Raw genomic sequence first — 27,228 nt, 5'->3', positions numbered from 1 at the left:
CAGGGCACTCTGACTGGTCTGCGGCTACACAGCCCCAAACGCAGCAAGCTGCGATGCACGGTGTTCTGACACCTTTCTATCATTGCCAGCATTAAGTTTTTCAGCAATTTGTGCTTCAGTAGCTCTTGTGGGATCGGACCAGACGGGCTAGACTTCGCTCCCCACACACATCAATAAGCCTTGGGCGCCCATGACCCTGTCGCCGGTTCACCGGTTGTTCTTCCTTGGACCACTTTTGGTAGGTACTAACCACTGCATACCAGGAACACCCCACAAGACCTGCTGTTTTGGAGATGCTATGACCCAGTTGTCTAGTCATCACAATTTGGCCCTTGTCAAAGTTGCTCAGATCCTTACGCTTGCCCATTTTTCCTACTTCCAACACATGAAATTCAAGAACTGACTGTTCACTTGTTGCCTAATATATACCACCCATTGACAGGTGCCATTGTAACGAGATAATAAATGCTATTCATTTCACCTGTCAGTGGTTTTAATGTTGTGGCTGATCAGTGTATATTACATGTAATTTACAGTATTTTTACAACAATACTGTGGTTGCATTGTGAAACAATAGAAATTCATTTAAACTTATACAATTTTAAATAATGTCAAATAGTAAGGCCTCTGTTACTGTATCCACATGGTCAACAATGATGGCCTAGACCTCATTCGAATTGCCAGTATGCTGCCTCCATCCCTCTGATGTCGACCTCCTTGATGAGGCCCTCTTTGGCGGGGTCAACGTCTACCTCTTTGACCCCTCTGCAGGTTTCCTCTCTCTTGCAGTCTATCCTGCTCCATGTTTGCACATTGCAAATGCTCACACACACACTTCTACTTATTTACTGTATATGGTAACCAATTGTGATTACAGGTGAAAGAAATTAGTAATAATTTTGATTTAATATGTTTGGTTTATCCTAAATGAAAGCTCTTGTAGAAATTACAGTAGTTGATACCTTACAACACACTTTCTATTGAAAATCTATAAAAATACCAAAGGATTCATTGATTAACCATTAATATCCATTGGATTAAATGATAGACACATGTATTAATCTGAAAGAGAACAGATGCAAATGTGGTAGATGCAAAAAATTGTGTATTTGTATGTCATATATTTGTTTTGGTTGCCCATCTCTGCCCGCGTGTCGGGAGTGTGGTTACCTTCCAGTTTGCTGTGCGCTTGTTCTCTGCACCCACGACTCTTCAACAGAGGATTCCTCAAAGATCTGCTCCTGACTACCACGACGCATATACTCGCCTACAAACAGACTCTTCTCTGAGGATTCCTCACGGATCTGCTCACTGCGTGGCCATGGCATGCACACATTGACGAACACAGCTATCACCTTCTTACTGCAGTCGGTACCGGGTTCTCCATGCTTCACCAGCCCAGTTTAAGTTATAAATTATTATAAATAAATTCTTTGAATGGTTCCTCTGCTCTTGGGTCTCTTTGTCTCCTTGCAACAGTGCACCACTATTCCAGAGTCTGCTAAATCTTCCTTAAAGTATTTTGCAGTCAAACAGGGGTTTTGATTTGCCTTTCTAGCAATCCTACGAGGATTTCACTCTGAAAGTTTTCTTGGTCTTCCAGACCTCAACTTGAACTCCACCGTTCCTGTTAACTGCCATTTCTTAATTACTTTACGAACTGAGGAAACAGCTACCTGAAAATGCTTTGCTATCTTCTTATAGCCTTCTCCTGCTTTGTGGGCATCAGTTCTTTTAATTTTCAGAGTGCTAGCCAGCTGCTTAGAGTAGCCCATGGCTGCTGATTGCTGGGACAAGATTTGAGGAGTCAGAGTATGTATAAAGCTTTGAAATTTGCATCACCTGGCCTTTCCAAACGGTGATTGTGAACAAGCCATAGCCCTAACAAGCTAAATAAGGTCCAAGACCTTATCAATCTCTTGGGGTAGTCAAATCTCTTGGGGTGCCCAAACTTTTGCCTGGTGCTCCTTTCCTTTTTTTCACTCTAAAATTGTACAAAATAAAAATAATACACTAATATTGCTTAAAATGTTGAAAAGAATGTTTCATCTTTAACTTTATGCCTTTTGGAGATCAGTTAATCTTCTACTCACTTAACTATTCACAGCAACAGAAATTGTGACCAGGGGTGCCCACACTTTTGCATACCACTGTATTTAGGTTTTTCAGAGAATGTATTTTTAACATGTGTATTTTGTCTTACTGTACTGGCAGAGTTTTTATAGTCAAAACAAGTGAAAAAATCTACCAGTGCTGAAGAAGTAATCCAAAGTATTTAGAATACATTACGGACCTTGAGTAATCTAATGGAATACGTTGCAAATTACATTTTACAGCATGTATTCTGTAATCTGTAGTGGAATACATTTCAAAGGTAACCCTCCCAACCCTGTCAACCAGTCACACTGTCTCCGCATTGGTGGATTCTGGAGCCGAAGGGAACTTTATGGACACCGACGTGGCTTCCGAGTGGCGAGTTCCGATGGTCCAGTTGGACGAACTTATCACAGCCTACAACCACAGCGGCACACCCTTGACCGTCATCAACCATTCCACCAAGCCAGTCACCTTCATCTCTGGAAATCATACAGAGCAGTTGTCCTTTTACCTGATCCAATCGGCACAGATAGTGTTGGGGCATCCTTGGATGGTAACGTACAACCTACACATAGACTGGTCAACCAATACTGTTCTTGCTTTGAGTTCTTACTGTTTGTCGCACTATCTTAAATCTGCTGTCTCCCCTGTCCAGTCTTGTGTTTCGTTGCAGGATGAACCAGCAGATTTATCCAGAGTACCGCTGGCATACCATGACTTGAGGGCAGTGTTCAGCCTGTCCCACGACGCAACCCTTCCTCTTCATCGCCCGTACGACTGTGCTATTTAATTGCTCCCTGGCACTTCTCCTCGGGACAGCTGTATTCACTCCCAGCTCCTGAGAGGGAGGCCATGAACAGGTATATATCAAGGATCCTTCGGCGGCCGGTCTCATCCACCCTTCTCCTTCACCGGCAGGGGCAGGGTTCTTCTTCGTGGAGAAGGACGGCTCACTTAGACCTTGCATAGGTTATCGGGGGCTGAATGACATCACGGTGAAGAATCATTATTCTTTGCCGTTGATGTTATCAGCTTTCAAACTCTTGCAGGGAGCAACCGTCTTTACGAAGCTGGACTTAAGCAATGCTTCAGGGAGGGGGATGAGTAGAAGATGGCTTTTAACACCCATAGGGGGCACTTCGAATATTTGGTTATGCCTTTCGGATTGGTCAATGCCCCAGCCGTCTTCCAGGGTTTTGTGAATGATATGCTTAGAGACATGGTTGTCCATTTTGTGTTTGTCTATTTAGATGATATTCTGATCTTCTCCCAGAATATCCAGGACCATGTTCAGCACGTCAGGCATGTGCTTCAGTACGTCAGGCATGTGCTTCAGTGACTGCTAGAGAATCAACTGTTCATCAAGGCGGAGAAGTGCGCTTTTCATGTGCAGTCAGTTCCTTTCCTGGGGTTCATCGTTTCATTTCATTTAGAGGGAGTGCGCATGGTCCCTGCCAATGTCAGAGTCATCTCCGATTGGCCAACCCCAGATTCTTGCAAGGTTTTGCAGAGGTTTATGGGCTTCTCTAATTTTTATCATAGGTTTATTCATAATTACAGCCTACTCGCCATGCCTCTGACGGATCTCACCTCCACCCACACTGACGTTTGTTGGTCCCTGCGGGCAGAGGCCACATTTTCTAAATTAAAGAACTGGTTTTCTACCGCGCCTATTCTATTAACTCCCGATCCTGCATGTCAGTTTGTGGTGAAGGTGGATATGTCGGAGGTTGGTGTAGGAGCAGTCCTGTTGCAGACAAAGCGTAAAGCTCTTTCTCAGACGGAAAGGTGAATCCGTGTGCTTTTTTTCGCACAGCTTAACACCAGCTGAACATCACTACAACATCGGTAACAGAGAACTGCTGGCTTTCCAGCTGGCTTTGTGCGAGTGGCGTCATTGGTTAGAGGGTTCGGTGGTACCTTTCGTGGTCTGGACTGATCATAAGAACCTAGAGTACATTCGTAGTGCCAAATGTCTTAACTCTAAACAGGCTAGGTGGGCACTATTTTTAACCTGTTTTAACTTCATCCTTTCTTATCACCTGGGCTCTAAGAACATCAAGTCCGATTCATTGTCTCGATGTTTTGAGATCGAGACCTCTACCATCCCAACGGATACCATTCTACCTGCCACTCGGGAGCTGGGCATGTTATCCTGAGATGTGGAGGCTAAAGACCGTGCTGCGCTACGAAACACCGCATCTCCTGCTACGTGTCCAGCGAGTCGGTTGTTTGTTCCACAATCAGTTCGGACGTACGTCCTACAGTGTGGCCACTCATCCAATGTCGCTTGTCATCCAGGGGTGGCTCATACCCAGACGCTCATTAGACAGCGATTCTGGAAGCCATAGCTAGTTCAGGATGTATGCCAGTTCATAGATGCTTGCCCCATTCGTGTGACCTCCAGTAACCCCCCGGCCGGGCTCCTCCAATCGCTGTCAGTCCCTTCAAGACCCTGGTCTCACACAGCCATAGATTTTGTAACTGGTCTCCCTCCTTCTCATGGCAACACAGTCGTTTTGACGTTTGTGGACCGGTTCTCGAAGGCAGCTCATTTAATTCCCCTCCCCAAATTACCCACAGCCAGGGAGACACTGCATTCATGGCCTCGCGATCTATGTGGTTTCTGACAGAAGCCACCAATTTGTGTCACGTTTTTTAGCAGATTTCTGCCGACAGCTGGGGTCTACTGTGAGTTTATCCTCTGGGCTCCACCCTCAGACAAATGGGCAAGTGGAGCAGGCAAATCAGGTACTTGAGAAAACCCTGCGCTTTGTGGCCTCCCGTAATCCGTCTTCTTGGAGTGATCATTTAGTCTGGGTCAAGTATTCCCACAACCCTTGCAGTCGTCGTCTACGGGGTTATCGCACTTCCAGTGTAGCCTTGGTTACCAGCCCCCTCTGTACCCCACCCAAGAGCCAGACGTTCAGGTCCCGTCCGTTCACGCCTTTATTCAGAGGTGCCGGCGCACCTGGAAAGCCGCCAGAGAAGCCTTCATACAGCCTGGCGCTCATGTTAAGAGGTCGGCGGACCAGCACCGGTCTAAGCCCCCAGCTTAGGGTCCCAAGTTTATCGGGCCGTTTCCGATCACCAAGGTCATTATTCCAGTGATGGTCCGTCTCAAATTACCTCCTTCAAATGCATCCACCCCGTTTTTCATGTTTCCAAGATCAAACCAGTTTCACGCTCCAATTTGTATCCCACCACACCCGTCCCACCTCCGAGTCTAGTTGAGGACTCTCCTGCATATACGGTCAAAAGGTTGATCGACGTCAGGCGGAGGGCACAGGATTCCAGTTCCTGGTGGGGGGGTACTATCATGGTTCCGGTGAGTTTGTCAGTCTGTTCTGTTTGTTTTGTTATTTCTCTCCCTCAGGCGCTGTCGGCATGCGTGATCAGCGTGTTAGCAGCACCTGTTTCTCCACTGATTCACTGCCCATTTCATCCCTTCGTTGTGTCATGTTCTTTGCTAGACTGTTTGGTGTTGAAGTAACTCACCTCGCTCTCTCTGCCTAGTTGGTCCTGTCTCGTGTATTTGTTTTGGTTGCTTGTCTCTGCCCATGTGTCGGGAGTGTGGTTGCCTTCCAGTTTGCTGTGCGCTTGTTCTCTGCACCCACGACTCTTCAACGGAGGATTCCTCATGGATCTGCTCCTGACTACCACGACGCATACACTCGCCTACAAACACACTCTTCAAAAAGGATTCCTCGTGGATCTGCTCACAGCGCGGCCACGGCGCACACACATCAACGAACACACCCATCACCTTCTTTCTGCAGTCGATGCCGGATTCTCCACTCTTCACCAGCCCAGTTGAAGTTATAATTTATTGTAAATAAATTATTTGAATGGTTCCTCTGCTCTTGGGTCTCTTTGTCTCCTTGTGACAATATATACACACACACACACACACACACAAACACACACATACATACATACACACAGTATATATATTTCAACATGTTTTCAAGATTTTTGTCTCGAACATTGTGTCCACTAAATGCATAGTAAACATAAGGAATTATATTATTTTTCATGCGTGAACAAAAAACTATGATTTCGCTTTGTGATAATACAAATATCCAAGGGCATAGATTTGGCTTGAACTTTGGGGGGTTGCAACGTGAAACATTAACACTGATCATGGTATAAATATTGAGGGATTTGTACTTGCTTGTTTTGATTTTTGGGGGAAGGTATCTCCCCATTCCCCCCTGGAATCTATGCCCCTGCATATATCAAAGCCTGTTTGAAATTATCCCCAAATAATCAAGAGCTTACGGAATGACAGAATAATCACACCACTATTATGCCACCACAGATACAGTTGTGGCAAATTATCTAACGACACAAAGTAAAACAGAAGAATATATCAAAAATAATTAATGGCTGTTGGTTCATTTATTTACTTGGAGTGGTAAATATATATTTAATGGTAATTATGAATGAAAGACATTACAAACGACATCTCTTTTAAAGAGAAAATAAGGCTTGAACTTCATAGTTTTACACTTGTGCTCGTCATATAACGACTTGAGAGACTTCAGAAGATATGAGGACATTTCCGGTAAGGGAATATAGTGAGCAACGATGCTCCCTGGTTTTTACGGTGCATGGTGGGATTTTTTAGGAGTGAATGTTTCAGTGCACTGGAAGTTTTTTGTGATTGAGACAGCCCTAAAAATGTCCAACACACTGATCAGTGCCCTGACCACTGAACTAGGGAGCTGATTGAGATGCACCCTAAGGGATAACATGGATTATATTATAATGCCCTCATGTCATTTCGGGAGGAAAGAGAAAAAAATCTCACTTTAAGTGTGTTATACTTCAGGGAAAACTTAAGGTGTTTTATGCAACCGGCACGGGCCTATTGACACGGACAGTATTGTGAATTCCAAAGTTCAGAAGCACAACCATTTTCAACCGTTCTAATAATAAGAAAATTTACTTTGAGTACCAAATTAGCACATTAAAATGGATTAGATGACAGTAAGTTTTTAGTACACTGGAGTAACTGCTACTGAAAATGGGACTTTGCCATTAAGGGTAATGATTTTAAAATTAATCAGCACTTAAAGGTGGAGTGTGTAATTTCAATCCAATACACTTTTTGTCAAATTCCGTGAATATCTCTTCACGGCCCGCTAGCTGTCCGTTCTGTGTGTGCACTGAACAAATATCCGGTGTTTGTACACAGCTCTGGCTCTGTAAATGGGAAAATAAAAAAGTGGATCGGACCGATCCACACAACACTGCTGCAATCACACAGCATTGGCAATGGGCGTGCATAAATTTGGGGGTCGGAGCTTCTGAAGGAGCACTGAAGGGAGGGGTGTGTTTGTTTGTTTGTTGAGTTCAAATATCCACAGTCTTTCTCAGGAATCGCTTACTCCACCTTTAACATGAAAACCAGTTGAACTGTAACACCGGCCATGTTATCGGACAAGCCGATTCCACTGCAACGCTTTCTGTCCGGTGTGTTTATGTTATAGTGGTCTTGTTTATTACGACATTAAACATTTATCATCTTTTATTCAGAATGGCCCATTTGTTCATAGGGAATCAGAGAGTGCGACAGAGTGTGATGAGTCTGAGGGGTGTTGGCAAAGGTTGTTTGAAAACATACTTCATTTTTGTAATTCCTTTTGGTGCCACTAGAAGCGCAGAAATGATACACTCCACCTTTAAAACACTTATTTCAAACGTTAATGATAATATGTGACATTACTAATGTTTTTGGCAGTATTTTTTGATCAAGTCAATGCATCCTTGGTAAAAATAAATAAATAATAAAAAAAGGAAGAAAATGGCAAAAATGTCTTAATGTTCTAAAAAACAGGAGGTGTGTAAACTATATTTAATTTTCATAAAAGTAACTGTTAAAGTAATTGCTTGAGTAGTTTTTCAGCGAATTACATATTTACTCTTACCTGTAATATTATTGCCCAGTACTTCAAATTATATTCAAGTTCTTCAATAGCAATACTTTTACTCAAGTAGATTTTCACCACTGATTATTATACTGGACATTCTCATTTAATTATACAATAATAACCATGTATTACAAACTCTCGTGCCCGTTTTGGTGGAAAAATCGCGCACAAACCATATTTCAATAGATTGTGCACCTCCGACAAATCTAGATGTTTGCAATTCAAAGTCATGATCACTTGGAAAATCATGTTGTATATTTATGTCATTATTGGTTTAACAAGGTTATTTGTCAGCTCCTCTGGTTTAATAAGTACAGTCATCAAATCTGTTCAACTGTCTGAATGTAAAGAATGAAGAATGAACACCAACCTGTTTGTTCGTCAGTGTGTTCGGTTTTAATTCTGCATGCTTCTGGATAAGCCATATCTTCACTCTCCTCTTTAATAAACATCTTTACAACAGTGTCACACAGATTTCACTTGTTTCCTGGAGTTTTACAATTCTCCCGCCGAAAATAAACACTGGAAATAAAACTTGTGAAATCACTGAAGAAATAAAACAGATGAATGTCACATTTATTCTCATTCAGCGCGGAGAACCTTCTTCTTCATCATCATCTTCTTTCTTGTTTAATGGCGAATCACAAATATATAAGCGCATTATCGCCATCTACTGAAAGTCTGTCGCACATACGGACATCACAATACACAGTCAGTTACAGTAATTTGCGGCAGAGATATTTAGCAGAGATGGGTTTTTAACGCAATATAAGGGTACATTTATTTATATTTATTATACCAGTTTGTCAGATTTTACTGCTGATTCAAAATTTGCCATTTGATCGTATTCTTGACCAACCGTTTTTGAGATTTTGGTCTTTTCCCATTCAAGTAGATTGGAGCTGCAATGTCATGACTGGAAATACACTATATAGCCAAAAGTTTGTGGACACCCCCTTCTAATTAACGAATTTGGTTACTCCATTAAATCCAGTAAAGAAAAAAATTTAATGTTTCTTTATGTAATGGCTTGGGCTTTGTGTGCTTCCAAATTTGTGGGAACTGTTTGGGGATAGCCCTTTTCTGTTCCAGCATGACAATGCCCCTGTGAACAAAGTGAGGTCCATAAAGAAATGGTTTACTGTGTCTGGCGTGGAAGAAACTGACTGGCCTGCACAAAGCCCAGACCTGAACCCCACTGATCACTTTTGGGGTGAACTGGAACAGCAACTGTAAGTCAGGCCCCATCGACCAAGATCAGTTCCTGACCTCACTGATAGCCTTGTGTCTGAATGGGAACAAATCCCTGCACCCATGTTACTACATGGAAGCTGTTATTACAGCAAAGGGGGAAACTGATGCCTAAGGTTTTGAAATCAAATGTTCATCAAGCACATATGGTGTCCACAAACTTTTGGCCATATAGTGTACAGTGCTTCCAGAAAGTATTCACAGCGCTTCACTTTTTCCACATTTTGTTATGTTACAGCCTTATTCCAAAATTGATTAAATTCATTATTTTCCTCAAAATTCTACAAACAATACCCCATAATGACAATCTGAAAGAAGTTTGTTTGAAATCTTTGCAAATGTATAAAAAAAATAAAATAAAAAAAAGAATCACATGTACATAAGTATTCACAGCCTTTGCTCAATACTTTGTTGAACCACCTTTGGCACCAATTACAGCCTCAAGTCTTTTTGAGTATGATGCTACAAGCTTGGCACACCTATTTTTGGGCAGTTTCTCCCATTCTTCTTTGCAGGACCTCTCAAACTCCATCAGGTTGGATGGGGAGTGTCAGTGCACAGCCATTTTCAGATCTCTCCAGAGATGTTCAGTTGGGTTCAAGTCTGGGCTCTGGCTGGGCCACTCAAGGACATTCACAGAGTTGTCCCGTAGCCACTCCTTTGTTATCTTGGCTGTGTGCTTAGGGTCGTTGTCCTGTTGGACGATGAACCTTCGCCCCAGTCTGAGGTCCAGAGCGCTCTGGAGCAGGTTTTCATCAAGGATGTCTCTGTACATTGCTGCATTCATCTTTCCCTTGATCCTGACTAGTCTCCCAGTTCCTGCCGCTGAAAAACATCCCCAGAGCATGATGCTGCCACCACCATGCTTCACTGTAGGGATGGTATTGGCCAGGTGATGAGCGGTGCCTGGTTTCCTCCAGACATGACGCTTGCCATTCAGGCCAAAGAGTTCAATCTTTGTTTCTCATGGTCTGAGAGTCCTTCAGGTGCCTTTTGGCAAACTCCAGGCGGGCTGTCATGTGCCTTTTACTAAGGAGTGGCTTCCGTCTGGCCACTCTACCATACAGGCCTGATTGGTGGAGTGCTGCTGAGATGGTTGTTCTTCTGGAAGTTTCTCCTCTCTCCACAGAGAAATGCTGGAGCTCTGTCAGAGTGACCATCGGGTTCTTGGTCACCTCCCTGACTAAGGACCTTCTCCCCTGATCGCTCAGTTTGGCCAGGCGGCCAGCTCTAGGAAGAGTCCTGGTGGTTCCAAACTTCTTCCATTTACGGATGATGGAGACCTGTGCTCATTGGGACCTTCAGTGCTGCAGAAATTTTTCTGTACCCTTCTCCAGATTTGTGCCTAAATACAATCCTGTCTCGGAGGTCTACAGACAATTCCTTGGACTTCATGGCTTGGTTTGTGCTCTGACATGCACTGTTAACTGTGGGACCTTATATAGACAGGTGTGTGCCTTTCCAAATCATGTCCAATCAACTGAATTGACCACAGGTGGACTCCAATCAAGTTGTAGAAACTTCAAGGATGATCAGTGTAAACAGGATGCACCTGAGCTCAATTCTGAGTGTCATGGCAAAGGCTGTGAATACTTATGTACATGTGATTTTTTTTATTTTTTAATAAATTTGCAAAGATTTCAAACAAACTTCTTTCACGTTGTCATTATGGGGTATTGTTTGTAGAATTTTGAGGAAAATAATGAATTTAATCCATTTTGGAATAAGGCTGTAACATAACAAAATGTGGAAAAAGTGAAGCGCTGTGAATACTTTCTGGATGCACTGTAGTTTCCCGAGAGTGTCCCAAAGATGGCCGACAGTGGAATGACATGCTTGAAAGACTTTGTTTGTGGTTAATTGCTGATAAATTGATTTTTGAATTGAGCCACATAGTGCATCTTGAACATTTTAAACACTTATAGTCTATTTCTGCTTCATTTTGCTTTAGTATGTTAGTCAATAAATCCAATGAGTTGTACTTTTTTATTGTACACTTAAAAGGTTATTAAAACTTAATGATTTAAAATGTAATTTCAAAATACTCTTAAGTTAAAATTAATACAAAATGCTCTTTTTAAAAGAAATAAAAAGAAAAAAAAAACCTGAAACATTCTATGAAAGTGTATTCCCTTTTAGTAGCCTTAACTTAAAGGGATCCTTCATCCAAAAATAAAAATGATCTCATCATTCACGCACCCTCATGCCGTCCCAAATGTGTATGACCTTCTTTCATCTGCAGAACACAAATGAAGATTTTAAGAAGAATATATAAGCTTAATATTGTTAATTCAAGTTAATGGTGACCAGATCTCAATGCCCAAAAAGGATATAAAAGCAGCAACAAAGTTTTCAAACTCCAGTGGTTCAATCCATGTCTTCTGAAGTGATATGATAGATGTGGGTGAGAAAAAGATCTTTCATTTTTAAACCGAAACAAATGGCAATATAAAACGAAATAAATTAATAAATAAAATAAAAAAACACTTTCCCTTGAAAAAACATTATTAGTGCTATCACTGTTTTCAACTATGTGCAACCTGAACACAAAGAAAAAAAATTCTATTTTGGTTCATTTAAAAATTAACAGTTGCCTTGAAAAGCACTTTTATTTGACTCTCTCATTGTGTAGTAAATCAGATAGCTCTAAAGACAATTCTGTTAAATGGTTTGCAAGCATGTGTAAAGGCTAAAATGAAAATAATATACAATATACAGGGAAAATCTGCTGGGCATGAATAATGTACATGTGAACATGGTTTATGATTGATGTACACCGATCAGCCACAACATTAATACCACCTGCCTAATATTGTGTAGGTCCCCCTCATGCCGCAAAAACAGCAACAACCCGAATCTCAGAATAGCATTCTGAGATGATATTCTTCTCGCTACAATTGTACAGAGCGGTTATCTGAGTTACTGTTGAATTTGTCAGTACGAACCAGTCTGGCCATTCTCTGTTGATCTGTCTCATCAACAAGGCATTTCCATCCACAGAACTGCCGCTCACTGGATGTTTTTATTTTGTTTTTGGCACCATTCTGAGTAAATTCTAGAGACTAGATTATTGATTATTCTGCTGTGCAAAGGCAAAACACAGCAACTTCACATTTTGACCAAAATCAAGTTTCCTAAGGCTAGTTCACACTGCTCCAACAAATGCATTCGTTGGCGTCTGTTTTCACAGATTCAACATGTTCAGTCGGTGTTTGTTGGGTCACTGAATGTTTGAGCAGTCTGGTACAATTTTCCAACGCACTCTAATGTAATCTGACTTCATTGTGAACCATGACATGACAATGACTTAAGCGTCCCTGCCAACTCATAGAAAATGAACATGCACGTCCGCCCCTGCGTTGATAGAGCAGGAGAAATGCGGTCAGTTACGATGAATTACATTTTTGTAACAAACTTGTTAAAGCATTCAATTACTTTCTAATTAAAGAAAACTAAATTATATGTTAATGTTGGTTAGATTGTTTCAGCAGTTTGTGCGGATGACAACCCTGAGGGAATATAGGCTAACAAATAGGCTTTATCAAGATGTGGACGGAGATAGATTTATGTTGAGATAGATTTATGTTGAAGTGCTCTTCTCACTCGCATGAAAAACACAGATTATATCTCAAACAGTGTCAAATCACCCAGAAAATGTAAACACTAACCTCAATGCAGATCTGCAATAATTAAAAATATAAATTTAACCCACATTTTATGGACATAATCTTATGTGTAATACATATATATATATATATATATATATAATATATATATATATATATATATATATATATATATATATATATAAATATAATGTTACTGCATATTTACTGACAGGCCCATGCTGTCAGTAGGTGGCGATAATGCGCTTATTAGTTTGTGATTCGGCATTAAAGAAGAAGAATATTCCCCGCGCTGAATGAGAATAAATGTGTGACTTTCATCTGTTTTATTTCTTCAGTGATTTCACAAGTTTTATTTCCAGTGTTTATTTTCGGCGGGAGAATTGTAAAACTCCAGGAAACAAGTGAAATCTGTGTGACACTGTTGTAAAGATGTTTATTAAAGAGGAGAGTGAAGATATGGCTTATCCAGAAGCATGCAGAATTAAAACCGAACACACTGACGAACAAACAGGTTGGTGTTCATTCTTCATTCTTTACATTCAGACAGTTGAACAGATTTGATGACTGTATTTATTAAACCAGAGCAGCTGAGAAAAACACATAAAAACAGGCAAATGTGCGACTTGCATGCATTGACAATGAACAATGCGCGGCCGGTGTTCTGGGATACTGTGTCTCTGTGGGCGTTTTCAGACCTGTAGACTTTGCTTTGTTCCGAAACGGGGACTAAACTGTTACAATGTCGCATTTTCTTCTTGGTTCGGTTCGCTTTCACAAGGCAACATTTCAAAACGGACCAAAACTATGTCAATAAAAGTCACCTGTGAGCAAGCTGTCCCCTTATTGGTCACTATGTTTGTTCGCTGTTCCAGGATTAAGCTCATCCATTGATATACCGGTTAAAATTATTTGCCTGTCAAAATGTGTCAATCATTAAAAATTCTAGGGAATTTGAGCGTCGCCAGTTAGAGGTTGTGCTCCAAATACAAATTATCCATCACTCGGATGGATATGAGTTGAAAAGTTTCCATCATGGTTATTTTTATCCGTCATTAGTTGCTTTTGCATTATTTCTCCATTGAAACGTGCCTGTTCTCACAGATCTCTCACTCACACGTACACACATACAAACAGCAGAGTAAAGCTGTATAAGTCAAAAACACTACCCGTGTTCTGCCACTATCCAAAAGATCGTACTAAAATTACTTAAGGAATTATAAAACAGCTCCTATTTTAAACGTGCAATTATAAATAATATAGTCGCCAAAAGGCTATATCAACATTTTGATGATGAATTCCAGAGAAGTGCTGATCTACAGATGTCTTCTACAAAGATCCCTCAGTTATGTTCATGGTTTTTATAGAGATATTGTTTGGTCCGTTGGGTCTGTTTGCATTCTCACCTCAAGTAAACCGCTCCGGAGTTCGTATACAATCGGACCGAGACCACCTGTTTGGTGCGGATCCGAGTACGATTGTATATGCCTAAACGAACCGAACCAAGGGAGAAAACGTGCCAGGTTCTGAAACAAACGCTCCAAATTAGCCAGGTGTGAAAACGCCCTAAAATTGATTTGCACTGGGTGGAGTATACATGAATATTCATGAGTTTCCTGTTCCGTGTTAAAGCGACACTGAAAATATTAGTGCCTGCTTCCACGATCACAAAACCTGTTTTCAGAAAGAAAATAACGTTTCAGCGTTGTTTATATTATTAATGTTAATGTGTGCACAACAATTTATAGATTTTGTAGTATGGTATGTTTGATTCAATGATTACAGCCATTGCTTTTCTAAGGGAAACGTTATTTTCTTTCTGAAAACAGGTTTTGTGATCGTGGAAGCAGGCACTAATATTTTCAGTGTCGCTTTAACACGGAACAGGAAACTCATGAATATTCATGTATACTCCACCCAGTGCAACTCAAAATCTTAAAAACCAAATATTTCAGAACACGGGTTCTTTTTCTAAAAAAATTTTGGCCACTACAATCTATAACTACGTTTCCATCCAAGGATTTTTTGTGAAAAAAGTTTTAGCGCATCGAAATAAAGCTGATGGAAACACAAATTATTGATAAAAAAGTGTCAACATAATATTTTTCCTTTTAAATTTAGATCATAAATCCGATGTCGACACGTCAAACAGCATAATGGAGAGGAACACTCGAGTTTTCCTCAATTTCTTTAAAAGAAACATTACATTTATTCTTGATGGAAGTTTTTCCAGATTCGTTATGGACTGCACGTTCCCGAGCTGTTGTTATGGATCAACTGGGGATCATGTTAACATCAATGAAACAAAGCGGGTTAATAATGATACCAACATTTTGTTTATAATGTGCAAAATGTCTTTTCTTTGCTCATTGACAATTCACATTGAACGAATCTGCTGAAAAGGCAAGTAAAATGATTCACATGCACACGCACATCCCCAGTTAACATGATCCCCAGTTGATCCATAACACCGGTAAATTTACGGCGTGTTTTACCAAAACACCCAGTAAAAAAAAAAAGCCCTGTCCAGCCTTTAAGCCTTATTTATGGTTGTTTAAGTTCTCAGAGTGTCTGAAGTGGATGTCGGCCAACGAGAAGACGCACTTCTTTTTTATTGTATTGCAATAACAGATACAAATTTTCAGAACAGAAAACACAAAAATAGAAATAAAGGGGGCCTGGTAGCTCAGCAAGTAAAGACGCTGACTACCACACCTGGAGTCACAAGTTTGAATCCAGGGTGTGCTGAGTGACTCCAGTCAGGTTTCCTAAGCAACCAGTTGGCCCGGTTGTTAGGGAGGGTAGAGTCACATTGGATTAACCTCCTTGTGGTCACTATAATGTGGTTCTCGCTCTCGGTGGGGCACATGGTGAGTTGTGCGTGGTTGCTGCAGAGAATAGCGTGAAGCCTCCACACGTGCTAGGTCTCCGCGGTAACGCGCTCAACAAACCACGTGATAAGATGCGCGGATTGGCTGTCTCAGACACGGAGGCAACTGAGATTTGTCCTCTGCCACCCGGATTGAGGCGAGTCACTACGCCACCACGAGGACTTAGAGCGCATTGGGAATTTGGCATTCCAAATTGGGGTGAAAATCAAAAAAAGGTAAAAAAAGATAAATAAATTCAGCACCAAGAGGATTAAACAAAAGTGCCAACATATTTTGGCTAATATACAGATAAAAATATACATGAGAGAAAAGGAATACGAAGGGAGTAATTAACTTAAGTGAAGAAAAATAAATCATAACAAGTGTACGGATATAGATAAAGTCATAAAAAACAGAGCTATATGGGGTCATATTATATTAAAGTTAAATAAAGACACTGAAATTCGTTCACACATTCCAAGTTTTGATGATGTTGTTTTTTTTTCTTTTTTTTTTTTTTTCGGATGAGGTGGACAGTGTTTTCCAACATCTTATTGAAACAATGATATGCTATCAAGTGTTTATTTACTCATGTAAAAGAAAAAAAGGAGCGTGTCTTTTTTAGTTATTTTTTAGAAAAATTAGAAAATAATGCAAGCACAAAATTTTGTGATTTGAGCAAAGTGAAGAGGAGTGCTGAGGTTTTTATTTGTTGTTCGGACACCGCAGCCCCGCATTTCACAACATATTTTCTGCAGGGACAAATAAAGTTACAGATTGTCCATATTTTTAATTTAGTAGTGTAATATAAGATTACAGGCTCACTAATGCCACCAGTGCTGTTGTATTTTTTGAAGTATTCCAGTCAATTTCTTCTAATAATCCCAGATGCAGACGAGCTACTTCTCCAATTCTATGTCATCTTCTGATACAGATTTATTTTGTGCTAAACCAAAACTTATGTGACAAAGTGTTTTTTTTTCTTTATTTTTTTAAGAATGACATCATGACGCACACCATTTTATAAGTAAAAGGCCATTTGAAAGGAAACGAGCAGGAGGCATCAATTTGCAGCAACATTTCTTTTACACATTTTCACTTTGTCGATAACAGAACAGTGCAAAAAGTGGATGGAAACTTAGTTACTGTACTGTGAAGCGACGACATGGGTGTTTCTAATCACAGCATTACAAACTCCATTTTGGGGTTTTCCTCCAGTTTTCTGACAAAATAAATGTACAATGGTTTATAAATCTACTAATATTGTATAATAAAATGTGAATATAAGGGTCATTCTACAGAAATGTTCACATTTCTGTCCCCAGCCTTCACAGAAAGTATACACTTTAAATACACTGTTTAGGCATAATTTATTCACATACTTATAAGATGTTCTTTGAACAATTATACCTATTTCTGCCATGAATTAGGCAATATTTGTTTTTATAATACTAAATTCCAAGTACCATAAAAGTGCTTGTCCCCAAGGTCATGTATCGAGGTTCATGGCTCAATTTTGCGTTTAAAAACTAATTTCTCCCCCATTTTAAATGTAATAATGTATACCTCAATATCCCATTTATTGCATGGATGACATAACTAAATGAAATTCCAAATTAATATTGTATATAATTTGATGGAAATAGTTCTCCCCTGGAGGCATGTCACTGGTGTTACCACTTAACAAAAAGCCTTATCTGGAAAAAAAAAAAAAAAAAGTTGGGGGAGGGATTTTTTTCCCCTTTTTCACCCAATTTGGAATGCCTAATTCCCAGTGCGCTTTTTTAAGTCCTTGCGGTGGTGTAGTGATTCACCTCAATCCGGGTGGTGGAGGATGAATCCCATTTACCTCCGCGTCTGAGATCATCAACCCGCGCATCTCATCACGTGGCTTGTTGAGCGCATTGCCACGGAGACAGCATGTGTGGAGGCTTCATGCCATCCACCGCGGCATCCACACTCAACTCACCACGCTCCCCACCGAGAACGAACCACATTATAGCGACCACGAGGAGGTTACCCCATGTGACTCTACCCTCCCTAACAACCGGGCCAATTTGGTTGCTTAGGAGACCTGGCTGGAGTCACTCAGCACGCCATGGATCCGAACTAGCGAACTAGCAAACTCTTTTACCACTGAGCTACCCAGGCCCCCCAAATATCCAGGTTTGACATAATTTACTACATTGCTGAAGTTCAGTCAATTAAGGCACAAGTTTTCTCTCCCTTTTCAATTATTATACATTTCTTCATTTGTCTCATGATTTCATTTGAGGCTTTTAGATGATGTCACTGGTATGACCATTTTATTGTAACTGAATTGTTCAAAAAAATAATACAGATAGATTAAATTACATGATTTATTGGGTACAGCATGATTAGCAACATGCGGTTTGAGGTACTCCAGCTGCCATTTTGTAAAATGCTTAATTCCAGAGCCCCTGACACTGATCAAGTGATCAGTTTAGATTGAGCAGGGGTTCTGGATGTTCATCATGGGGCATGTAAGGTGGTGGATAAGTTGGAAAGGTGCCATGTTTTTTTGTTCTTTATTAATAGCTGAGGACAGTCCTAAGTTACCCCCTCTTAGTCCAACAACATACTAGTAGCAGACAATGGCATAAGAGCTTTAGGAAGTTTTTTTTTTGTTTGTTGAGTTTTTGTTGAGATTTTAGTGGTTTCCTAAAGCAGTTTTTTTTATTTTTTTTATTTTAAACACTCAAAGCCAGTTGTTAAAGATCTTTTTTTTTTTTCACTGAAAGATCAGTGCTATCTATGCCCCGGAGCTCTTGCTGTGTACGCAGCTCTGTTGTTTTGTCGCGCTGCTAACCTAAAGTGTAAAAACAGTGACATGGGGCAACCATTGTCATGATGTCTTGCAGTCCGGATGTAACAAATCCAGGGTCTGGACCCAGACCGCGGTCCGCTAATTGGTGACCGCTGGCATAGAGTATTGTGATGTTTACTGCAACTTCAGTATCTGCATTCTTACCTAGGAAAACAGCTCGTCCACTCAGTGATTCATCTTTCTATCGCCGCTTTCCTCTTTCCCACATCTCCCCCACGAATATGGAATACAGTGTTTATTTGCAATTTACTCGTGAAATATCCACCTTTTCCTGGGGGTCTTACTGGGGAAAGGAATGTGGGTGGGACTTCCATCGGAAGTCATTCTATAGCATTCCCTAGCACTGGCTGCAGCCATTTTAGACTGTTTACAGCTGGTAATAAGACACGTTTTGGATGATTCGATCGCAAATGGCCAGTGCTAAATATAGTTGTAAATGGGGTGTAAATGTTTTGGATGGAAAAAAACATATACAGAGGTAGTCAAAAACCACATTTCATTTGGGGTTTAAAATGGCATCCTGATGCATCCCAGCGAAGCATGACCACTCACCAGTCAATCACCCACCAAACAAAAGTTTAAACTTACGTGCGGATTTAAAAGGAAATAACCGTCCGATCGGAAAACTTGAAAAAGCAATTACATACCCAAGTATGAGAACTTTACAGCTCTTCCTCAGTGTGTCTGTTTGATTTTAACAGGCAGGGTGACAGTATGACAAGCACACACATCTAAAGCTGAACTAACACATGTACTCCACTAAAACAACCAATAATTTTGCTCGAAATGTTGCATTTATGCTTATATTAAATTTCAACTGCATCTGGGAGAAACAGCGCGGCCTTTTTGAGTATGATGCTACAAGCTTGGCACACCTATTTTTGGGCAGTTTCTCCCATTCTTCTTTGCAGGACCTCTCAAGCTCCATCAGGTTGGATGGGGAGCGTCGGTGCACAGCCATTTTCGGATCTCTCCAGAGATGTTCAGTCGGGTTCAAGTCTGGGCTCTGGCTGGGTCACTCAAGGACATACACAGAGTTGTCCCGTAGCCACTCCTTTGTTATCTTGGCTGTGTGCTTAGGGTCATTGTCCTGTTGGAAGATGAACCTTTGCCCCAGTCTGAGGTCCAGAGCGCTCTGGAGCAGGTTTTCATCAAGGATGTTACTGTACATTGCTGCATTCATCTTTCCCTCAATCCTGACTAGTCTCCCGGTTCCTGCCGCTGAAAAACATCCCCACAGCATGATGCTGCCATCACCATGCTTCACTGTAGGGATGGTATTGGCCAGGTGATGAGCGGTGCCTGGTTTCCTCCAGACATGACGCTTGCCATTCAGGCCAAAGAGTTCAATATTTATTTCTCATGGTCTGAGAGTCCTTCAGGTGCCTTTTGGCAAACTCCAGGCGGGCTGTCATGTGCCTTTTACTGAGGAGTGGCTTCCATCTGGCCACTCTACCATACAGGCCTGATTGGTGGAGTGCTGCAGAGATGGTTGTTCTTCTGGAAGGTTCTCCTCTCTCCACAGAGAAATGCTGGAGCTCTGTCAGAGTGACCATCGGGTTCTTGGTCACCTCCCTGACTAAGGCCCTTCTCCCCCGATCGCTCAGTTTGGCCAGGCGGCCAGCTCTAGGAAGAGTCCTGGTGGTTCCAAACTTCTTCCATTTACGGATGATGGAGGCCACTGTGCTCATTGGCACCTTCAATGCTGCAGAAATTTTTCTGTACCCTTCCCCAGATCTGTGCCTCGATACAATCCTGTCTCAGAGGTCTACAGACAATTCCTTGGACTTCATGGCTTGGTTTGTGCTCTGACATGCACTGTTAACTGTGGGACCTTATATAGACAGGTGTGTGCCTTTCCAAATCATGTCCAATCAACTGAATTTACCACAGGTGGACTCCAATTAAGTTGTAGAAACACCTCAAGGATGATCAGTGGAAACAGGATGCACCTGAGCTCAATTTTGAGTGTCATGGCAAAGGCTGTGAATACTTATGTACATGTGATTTTTTTTCGTTTTTTATTTTTAATAAATTTGCAAAGATTTCAAACAAACTTCATTCACGTTTTCATTATGGGGTATTTTTTGTAGAATTTTGAGGAAAATAATGAATTTAATCCATTTTGGAATAAGGCTGTGACATAACAAAATGTGGAAAAAGTGAAGCGCTGTGAATAATTTCCGGATGCACTGTATTACAGTAGATTGGATTTTCACATAAATAAAAATCAGGGATGCAAACTCATGAGAGGTGGAAAGGGTGAGAAATCTTTGGTCCACGAGCATGTTTCCCTGGGATTTTTTAAATAAAAAAAATAAGCGTAAAGAACCACTTTCAAGCCATTTTAATAATCCAAATGCAGTTAACTGCACAGTTCTTTAGATTAGCTGAAAAAAATTCAAAGCACCTTGGTGAAAGCACTTGCTCCTCATTCAAACAAAAAAATCAAAAATGAAAACAAATACTGATAAGAAAAAGAAACGTTCATATTTGTGATGGAGTTGTCACAATACCAAAATTTCATTACTCAGTACCAAATTCAGTATAATTTCACTTTTCTCTATCAATTTCACACTACAGCAAAAATAGGCCATAACAGCTCCCGATCCATTCCAGTGGACAGAGTCGTGCCAACAGGCCTTCCTTAAGGTAAAATCCGCACTGTGTGGGGGGCCGCTTTTACATGCACCTGACTTCTCTCTCCCCTTTATTTTGCAGACTGATGCATCTGACAGGGGGCTGGGCACGGTGCTCTCGCAGGGGGGGGGGGGGGGGGAGGAACGGCCAGTGCTGTTTATTAGTCGCAAGCTCTCCTTCAGGCACAGCTTTAGTCTATTTAAAAAATTAAATATCAATGTAAATGAACTGAAACAGTTGCATGTTTCCTTCAAGAGTTTCTTAATTAAGAAATATTGCTTCTAGTAGGGCCCTATGAAATCTTTAATTTTGTTTTTCTATATGTCATTATTTTGCTGAATTCCATGTTTTAAAGTTTAATTAAATTTAATCTCCCAGCAAACACAGAACGTTCCCCTAACATTTGCATTTGGTTCCGTTTGGCTATTCTTTTGGGAACCAATTCCTACCATGAACATTGCAGGTAGGTACATAATAGTTATGTTTAGGTTTTATTTTTATAACTATTAACTAATATTCTATTCACATTTTCATAATTTTTTTATATCATATTTGATCATTTTTCAGAAACGTTTCAGAGAGATTGATACAACAATGATTGAAATTAGAGCAGTACAGCGTTTAATTAAATGTAGAAGTAAAGATCACAGTTTATGGATTTGAACGCATTACAATAAAGAGATTTAAAAAACAAACATAATATACATGCCCTTCTATCTATCTTACTAATACATTTCTGATTTTAAAAACCCTCAACTGTGTTGAAGTCATGAAGTCAGTGTGCTTGGTATTTGCTCGCAATCTATTTTAGCAGGTGCAGTCTTCAGTATTGAGGCTACGTGAAGTCATTGTCATTCCTTTCCACACAAACATGCCTCCTTTCCATGTAAATTAGGCTCATTGTAGATTGCGCTTCATTAAATTGAATTTGAATTTATTCACCAAGTACAGTTGAAGTCAGAAATTTACATACACCTCAGCCAAATACATTTAAACTCAATACGTTTTTCACAATTCCTGACATTTAATCGTTGAAAACGTTCCCTGTCTTAGGTCAGTTAGGATCACTACTTTATTTTAAGAATGTGAAATGTCAGAATAATAGTAGAGAGAATTATTTATTTCAGCTTTTATTTCTTTCATCACATTTCCAGTGGGTCAGAAGTTTACATACACATCATTAGTATTTGGTAGCATTGCCTTTAAATTGTTTAACTTGGGTCAAACGTTTTGGGTAGCCCTCCACAAGCTTTTCACAGTAAGTTGCTGGAATTTTGGCCCTTTCATCCAGATAGAACTGGTGTAACTAAGTCAGATTTGTAGGCCTCCTTGCATGCACACGTTTCTTCAGTTCTGCCCACAAAAAATGTCTATCGGATTGAGGTCAGTGCTTTGTGATGACCATTCATATACCTTGATTTTGTTGTCCTTAAACCATTTTGCCACAACTTTGGAGGTATGCTTGGGGTCATTGTCCATTTGGAAGACTTATTTGCGACCAAGCTTTAACTTCCTGGCTGATGTCTTGAGATGTTGCTTCAATATATCCACACAATTTTCTTTCCTCATGATGCCATCTATTTTGTGAAATGCACCAGTCCCTCCTGCAGCAAAGCTCCCCCCACAAAATGATGCTGCCACCCCCATACTTCATGGTTGGGATGGTGTTCTTCAGCTTTCAAGCTTCACCCTTTTTCCTCCAAACATAATGATGGTCATTATAGCCAAACAGTTCAATTTTTGTTTCATCAGACCAGAGGACATTTCTCCAAAAAGTAAGATCTTTGTCCCCATGTGCACTTGTAAACTGTAGTCTGTCTTTTTTATGGCAGTTTTGGAGGAGTGGCTTCTTTCTTGCTGAGCAGCCTTGCAGGTTAAGTCGATATCTGTTATGACATCTGATCACCTAAGATGGCGCCGCAGATGGCTGCGTCGGAATGGAGTTTTCCAGTTCTTTTTCTGTTTTTGTTTGTTTGTCCTATGTTTCGTAATTTATTTCTGATCAGTTGTACCAGAGACGAGCTGCTGAATATTCGGCAGCACACGCCAGACAATCTTTTACTGGTTTTTGATTATTTGGACATTCTGTTGGACATTTTAGTCAGAGGAGCTTTGGTGCTGTACAAGCACACTAAAAGATGCAAACGTGGGAAGCGAGCCGGCGCTCTGGTCGAGCTCTGACAGCGCGGCTTTCAAACCACTCTGCCAAGCATCCATCTAGCAAATCTTTGCTCTCTTCCTAACAAAACGGACAAATTACTTCTCCTTACCCGCAAAAATAAGGACTTTCGCAAATTCTGCTGCATTGTTCTTCACGGAAGCCTGGCTGAGTGAAGCCATTCCGGATAGCACATTACATCTGCCGGGCTTCGAGCTGGTCAGAGCGGATCACACTGCAGAGTTAACGGGGAAAACGAGAGGCAGTGGAACGGGTTTTTACATCAACGAATGTTGGTGTACAGATGTAACAACGCTGAAGATGTGTTGTCCTAATTTAGAGGTGCTCTTCATAAACTGTAAGCCTTTCTACTTGAGTGCGGAAGGAAGACCTGGGCCGGTCTGCATGGAGCTGTGGGGAAATCGGACACAGCCAGGAGCGGTGTCCAGTCATGGAGGTGGGGACACTGGTCCAGATCCCCAACGCTCCACAGGCTGCCCCCGATCGGGCAGGGGCATATCGGATACCGGTAAGAGTAAAAGGGGATACACATCAAGATTTGATGGATACAGGTTGTTCTCAAACCTCGATCCACCAACGCTTGGTGCGAGGCGGGGTATTGGATAAAAATAAACTGGTGAGGGTGAGGTGTGTGCATGGTGACATTCACAAGTATCCGGTGGTTACCATTGAGATATGATTCAGGGGAAAAAGGCATAGAGTCGAGGCTGCGGTTAATCCCCGCCTCACCCATCCACTAATTCTGGGAACCAATTGTCCTGGCTTTAAAAATTTATTGAGGGTAATGTGTTTGGATGGATCCTGCAAAATAGTTGGGCGGGGTGTGACGTGCGATACAATGACTGGTGAGGCGGTGCCTGGGCCTTTCAACGTCAGCTCCATGTTGGGATGACGCAGACAGGGGAATTCCCATTCTCGCAGTCGCGTGATGTGTCCCTTAAACATGCCTTTGACCAAGTGAAAGTAATTGATGGTCAACAGCTCCAGCCTGGTGTTACGCTCACATACCCGTACTTTTCTATTATCAAAGAGCAAGTGACGCAGGACATTGGTGGACTATGCAATGCGATATCCGGAAGCAGTACCTCTAAGCAACATCTCAGCATGTAGTATTGCGGAGGCACTCTTCAAAATTATCTCCCGAGTGGGCATTCCAAAGGAAATCCTCACTGACCAAGGCACAACATTCATGTCACGTACACTTTGCGAACTGTATGAATTATTAGGTATTAAGTCGATTTGCACCAGCATTTATCACTCGCAAACCGATGGATTGGTTGAACGATTTAATAAGACCTTAAAAAATATGATTCGTAAGTTTGTACACGAAGATGCTAAAAACTGGGATAAGTGGCTCGAACCCCTGCTGTTTGCATTACGAGAGGTCCCGCAAGCCTCCACCGGGTTTTCACCGTTTGAGCTACTGTATGGGCGCCGGCTGCGCGGTGTGCTTGACGTCCTACGGGAAGCTTGGGAGGAAGGACCTTCAAATAGCAAAAACCAAATTCAATACGTTCTTGATCTTAGAGCAAAACTCCACACTTTGGGGCAGGTAACACAGGAGAATTTGCTCCAAGCGCAAGAACGGCAACGCCAACTGTATGACAGGGACACTCGACTATGGGAATTTGCACAGGGAGATAAGGTGCTTGTATTGCTGCCCACCTCGAGCTCCAAATTACTCGCCAAGTGGCAAGGACCCTTTGAGGTCACACGACGAGTTGGAGATCTCGATTATGAGGTTAGGCGAACGGATAGGGGAGGGGCACATCAAATCTACCACCTCAACCTCCTCAAACCATGGAGGGAGGCGGTACCTGTAGCCTTGGCGACGGTAGTTCTGGAGAGGGCGGAGCTTGGGCCAGAGGTATTCCCCAAATCGAGTTCATTCAACCCGGTCCCTTGCGGAGACCACCTCTCACTGTCGCAGCTTACAGAGATTGCCAGGTTGCAAGCGGAATTCGCGGATGTGTTTTCACCCCTACCCGGTCGCACGAACCTCATAGAGCACCATATCGAGACCACCCCGGGGGTGGTGGTTTGTAGCCGCTCCTATCGTCTTCCTGAACACAAGAAAAAGATTGTTCAGGAAGAATTAGAGGCAATGTTCGAAATGGGCGTAATAGAAGAGTCGCACAGCGATTGGGCCAGCCCAGTAGTTCTGTGTCGACTACCGGAAATTGAACGTGGTGTCCAAATTTGACGCTTATCCAATGGCGCGAATTGACGAGTTACTCGATCGGTTGGGCGCGGCTCAATTTTACTTGACGCTGGACTTAACAAAGGGTTATTGGCAGATCCCTTTAACTCCAATGTTCTGAGAAAAGACGGCTTTTTCCACACCATTCGGATTACACCAATTTGTGACTCTTCTGTTCGGTTTGTTCAAAGCCCCGGCCACGTTTCAGAGCCTTAAGGACAAGATCCTCAGACCACACACGGCATATGCCGCCGCATGACGACATCATTTCAGTAATGATTGGCAGCGGCATATGCAACATCTGAGGGCTTTCCTGAGAACGCTGAGACAGGCGGGACTCACGGCCAACCCGGAGAAGTGTGCAATTGGGCAGGTGGAAGTTAGGTATCTGGGGTTCCACTTGGGTCACGGGCAGGTGCGTCCATAGGTTGATAAAACTGCAGCGATCGCAGCCTGTCAGGCACCCAAGACCAAAAATGGGTTAAGGCAGTTTTTGGGGCTGGCTGGCTACTACTGAATGTTTGTGCCTAGTTATTCTGATGTCACCAGTTGTTCCATTAAAAATCAAAGATGGCACTAGCATGAATAAGGTGTATGGTGTAAATCTAAGTGTACATCTAAATCTGTTTTGCTTAGATAAAAGGGCTCTGAATCAATCATATGATCTACTGCAATAGAATTGTGGAAGTCAAGCATGCAGTAGGGCGCTGCTAGGATTACGCGATCTGACACGGTAGAAATCAGTGATTCTCAGGGCTCTGGTAGGACTGCATTTTATGAACCTTAGTTTAGTACATAAACTATATTAAAAAATTATACTTTGCCCCTGTAGACTTTCTCCATTACAATAGCTATGTTTCCATCCAAGGAAACAAACATTTTTTAGACAAAATGTGTTGCGCATAAAAACGTTACCGATGTAGCTGATGGAAAAGCAAATTATCACTAAAATTTCACAAGTGTCGACATAATATATTTTCGTTTAACTCTAGCGCATAAACTCTATGTCGATACTTCAAATGTCATGAAAAACTGGTTTGGATACACATTTTGTTGAGAAAATTGGCATTAACGCAAAAATTTAGTGTTACATGACAGAATTTACCCCAATCGTTAGACTGTGTTAATCATGAAGACAAGGTATACATCCTTGAAAACCAATTTATTGTACGTGAAGCATTACTCATACTGTTATGGATTGGTCTTAATGGCGTATCTGCACTAGAGGTCTGCAACCCGACTCGGGCCCAATGGGACCCGAGACCCCGATGGGTTTTTGCGCGCGTCTGTTCTGTTTTCCCGTTGTTTAAACACATGCTGGACGAATGTCTTTGACATTTGCACTGCATCTCGCTTTTTCTGCAGTGTCTACCGCAGGACCGGCATATTTTAAACACTGTGTCAAGTTAAAAAGAACTTCAAATTGTCAAAAACGCATGTTGAGACACCTGCGCTCTGTTTCATTCTTTGCGCTGCATCTAGATTGTTTTCAGCGCAGCTGTTACAAAGATTCAACATTCTAAAAAAGTTCAGGCTGCATAGAGGGGACTGTTGCATTGTTTCATATTATTCCAGATTGTT

The 27,228-nt window shown here is 41.5% G+C and overlaps 2 protein-coding genes across 4 annotated transcripts in view; one reads left to right on the top strand and one right to left on the bottom strand.

Annotated features, from left to right (window-relative positions):
- LOC127450334 (gastrula zinc finger protein XlCGF57.1-like) overlaps positions 1-27,228 on the bottom strand; it is a 310,096-nt gene that overhangs the window by 187,503 nt on the left and 95,365 nt on the right. The window contains exon 1 of one of the 2 annotated variants that reach the window (XM_051714370.1): positions 8,404-8,637. The exons of the other annotated variant lie outside the window; for it this stretch is intronic. Within the exon in view, the coding sequence (XP_051570330.1) occupies positions 8,404-8,485 (82 nt within the window). The 5' untranslated portion in view covers positions 8,486-8,637. Of the gene's footprint in view, positions 1-8,403; positions 8,638-27,228 lie in introns of those variants that run through there. 2 annotated transcript variants of the gene reach the window in all.
- LOC127450374 (gastrula zinc finger protein XlCGF57.1-like) overlaps positions 1-27,228 on the top strand; it is a 306,871-nt gene that overhangs the window by 266,124 nt on the left and 13,519 nt on the right. Inside the window, exon 1 of one of the 2 annotated variants that reach the window (XM_051714452.1) lies at positions 13,189-13,424. The exons of the other annotated variant lie outside the window; for it this stretch is intronic. Within the exon in view, the coding sequence (XP_051570412.1) occupies positions 13,343-13,424 (82 nt within the window). The 5' untranslated portion in view covers positions 13,189-13,342. Of the gene's footprint in view, positions 1-13,188; positions 13,425-27,228 lie in introns of those variants that run through there. 2 annotated transcript variants of the gene reach the window in all.

This window comes from Myxocyprinus asiaticus, chromosome 13, assembly GCF_019703515.2.
Source record: "Myxocyprinus asiaticus isolate MX2 ecotype Aquarium Trade chromosome 13, UBuf_Myxa_2, whole genome shotgun sequence".
NCBI lineage: Eukaryota > Metazoa > Chordata > Actinopteri > Cypriniformes > Catostomidae > Myxocyprinus > Myxocyprinus asiaticus.
The sequence above is the reverse complement of the archived record's forward strand: the minus strand, read 5'-3'. Positions and strand labels throughout refer to the sequence as shown.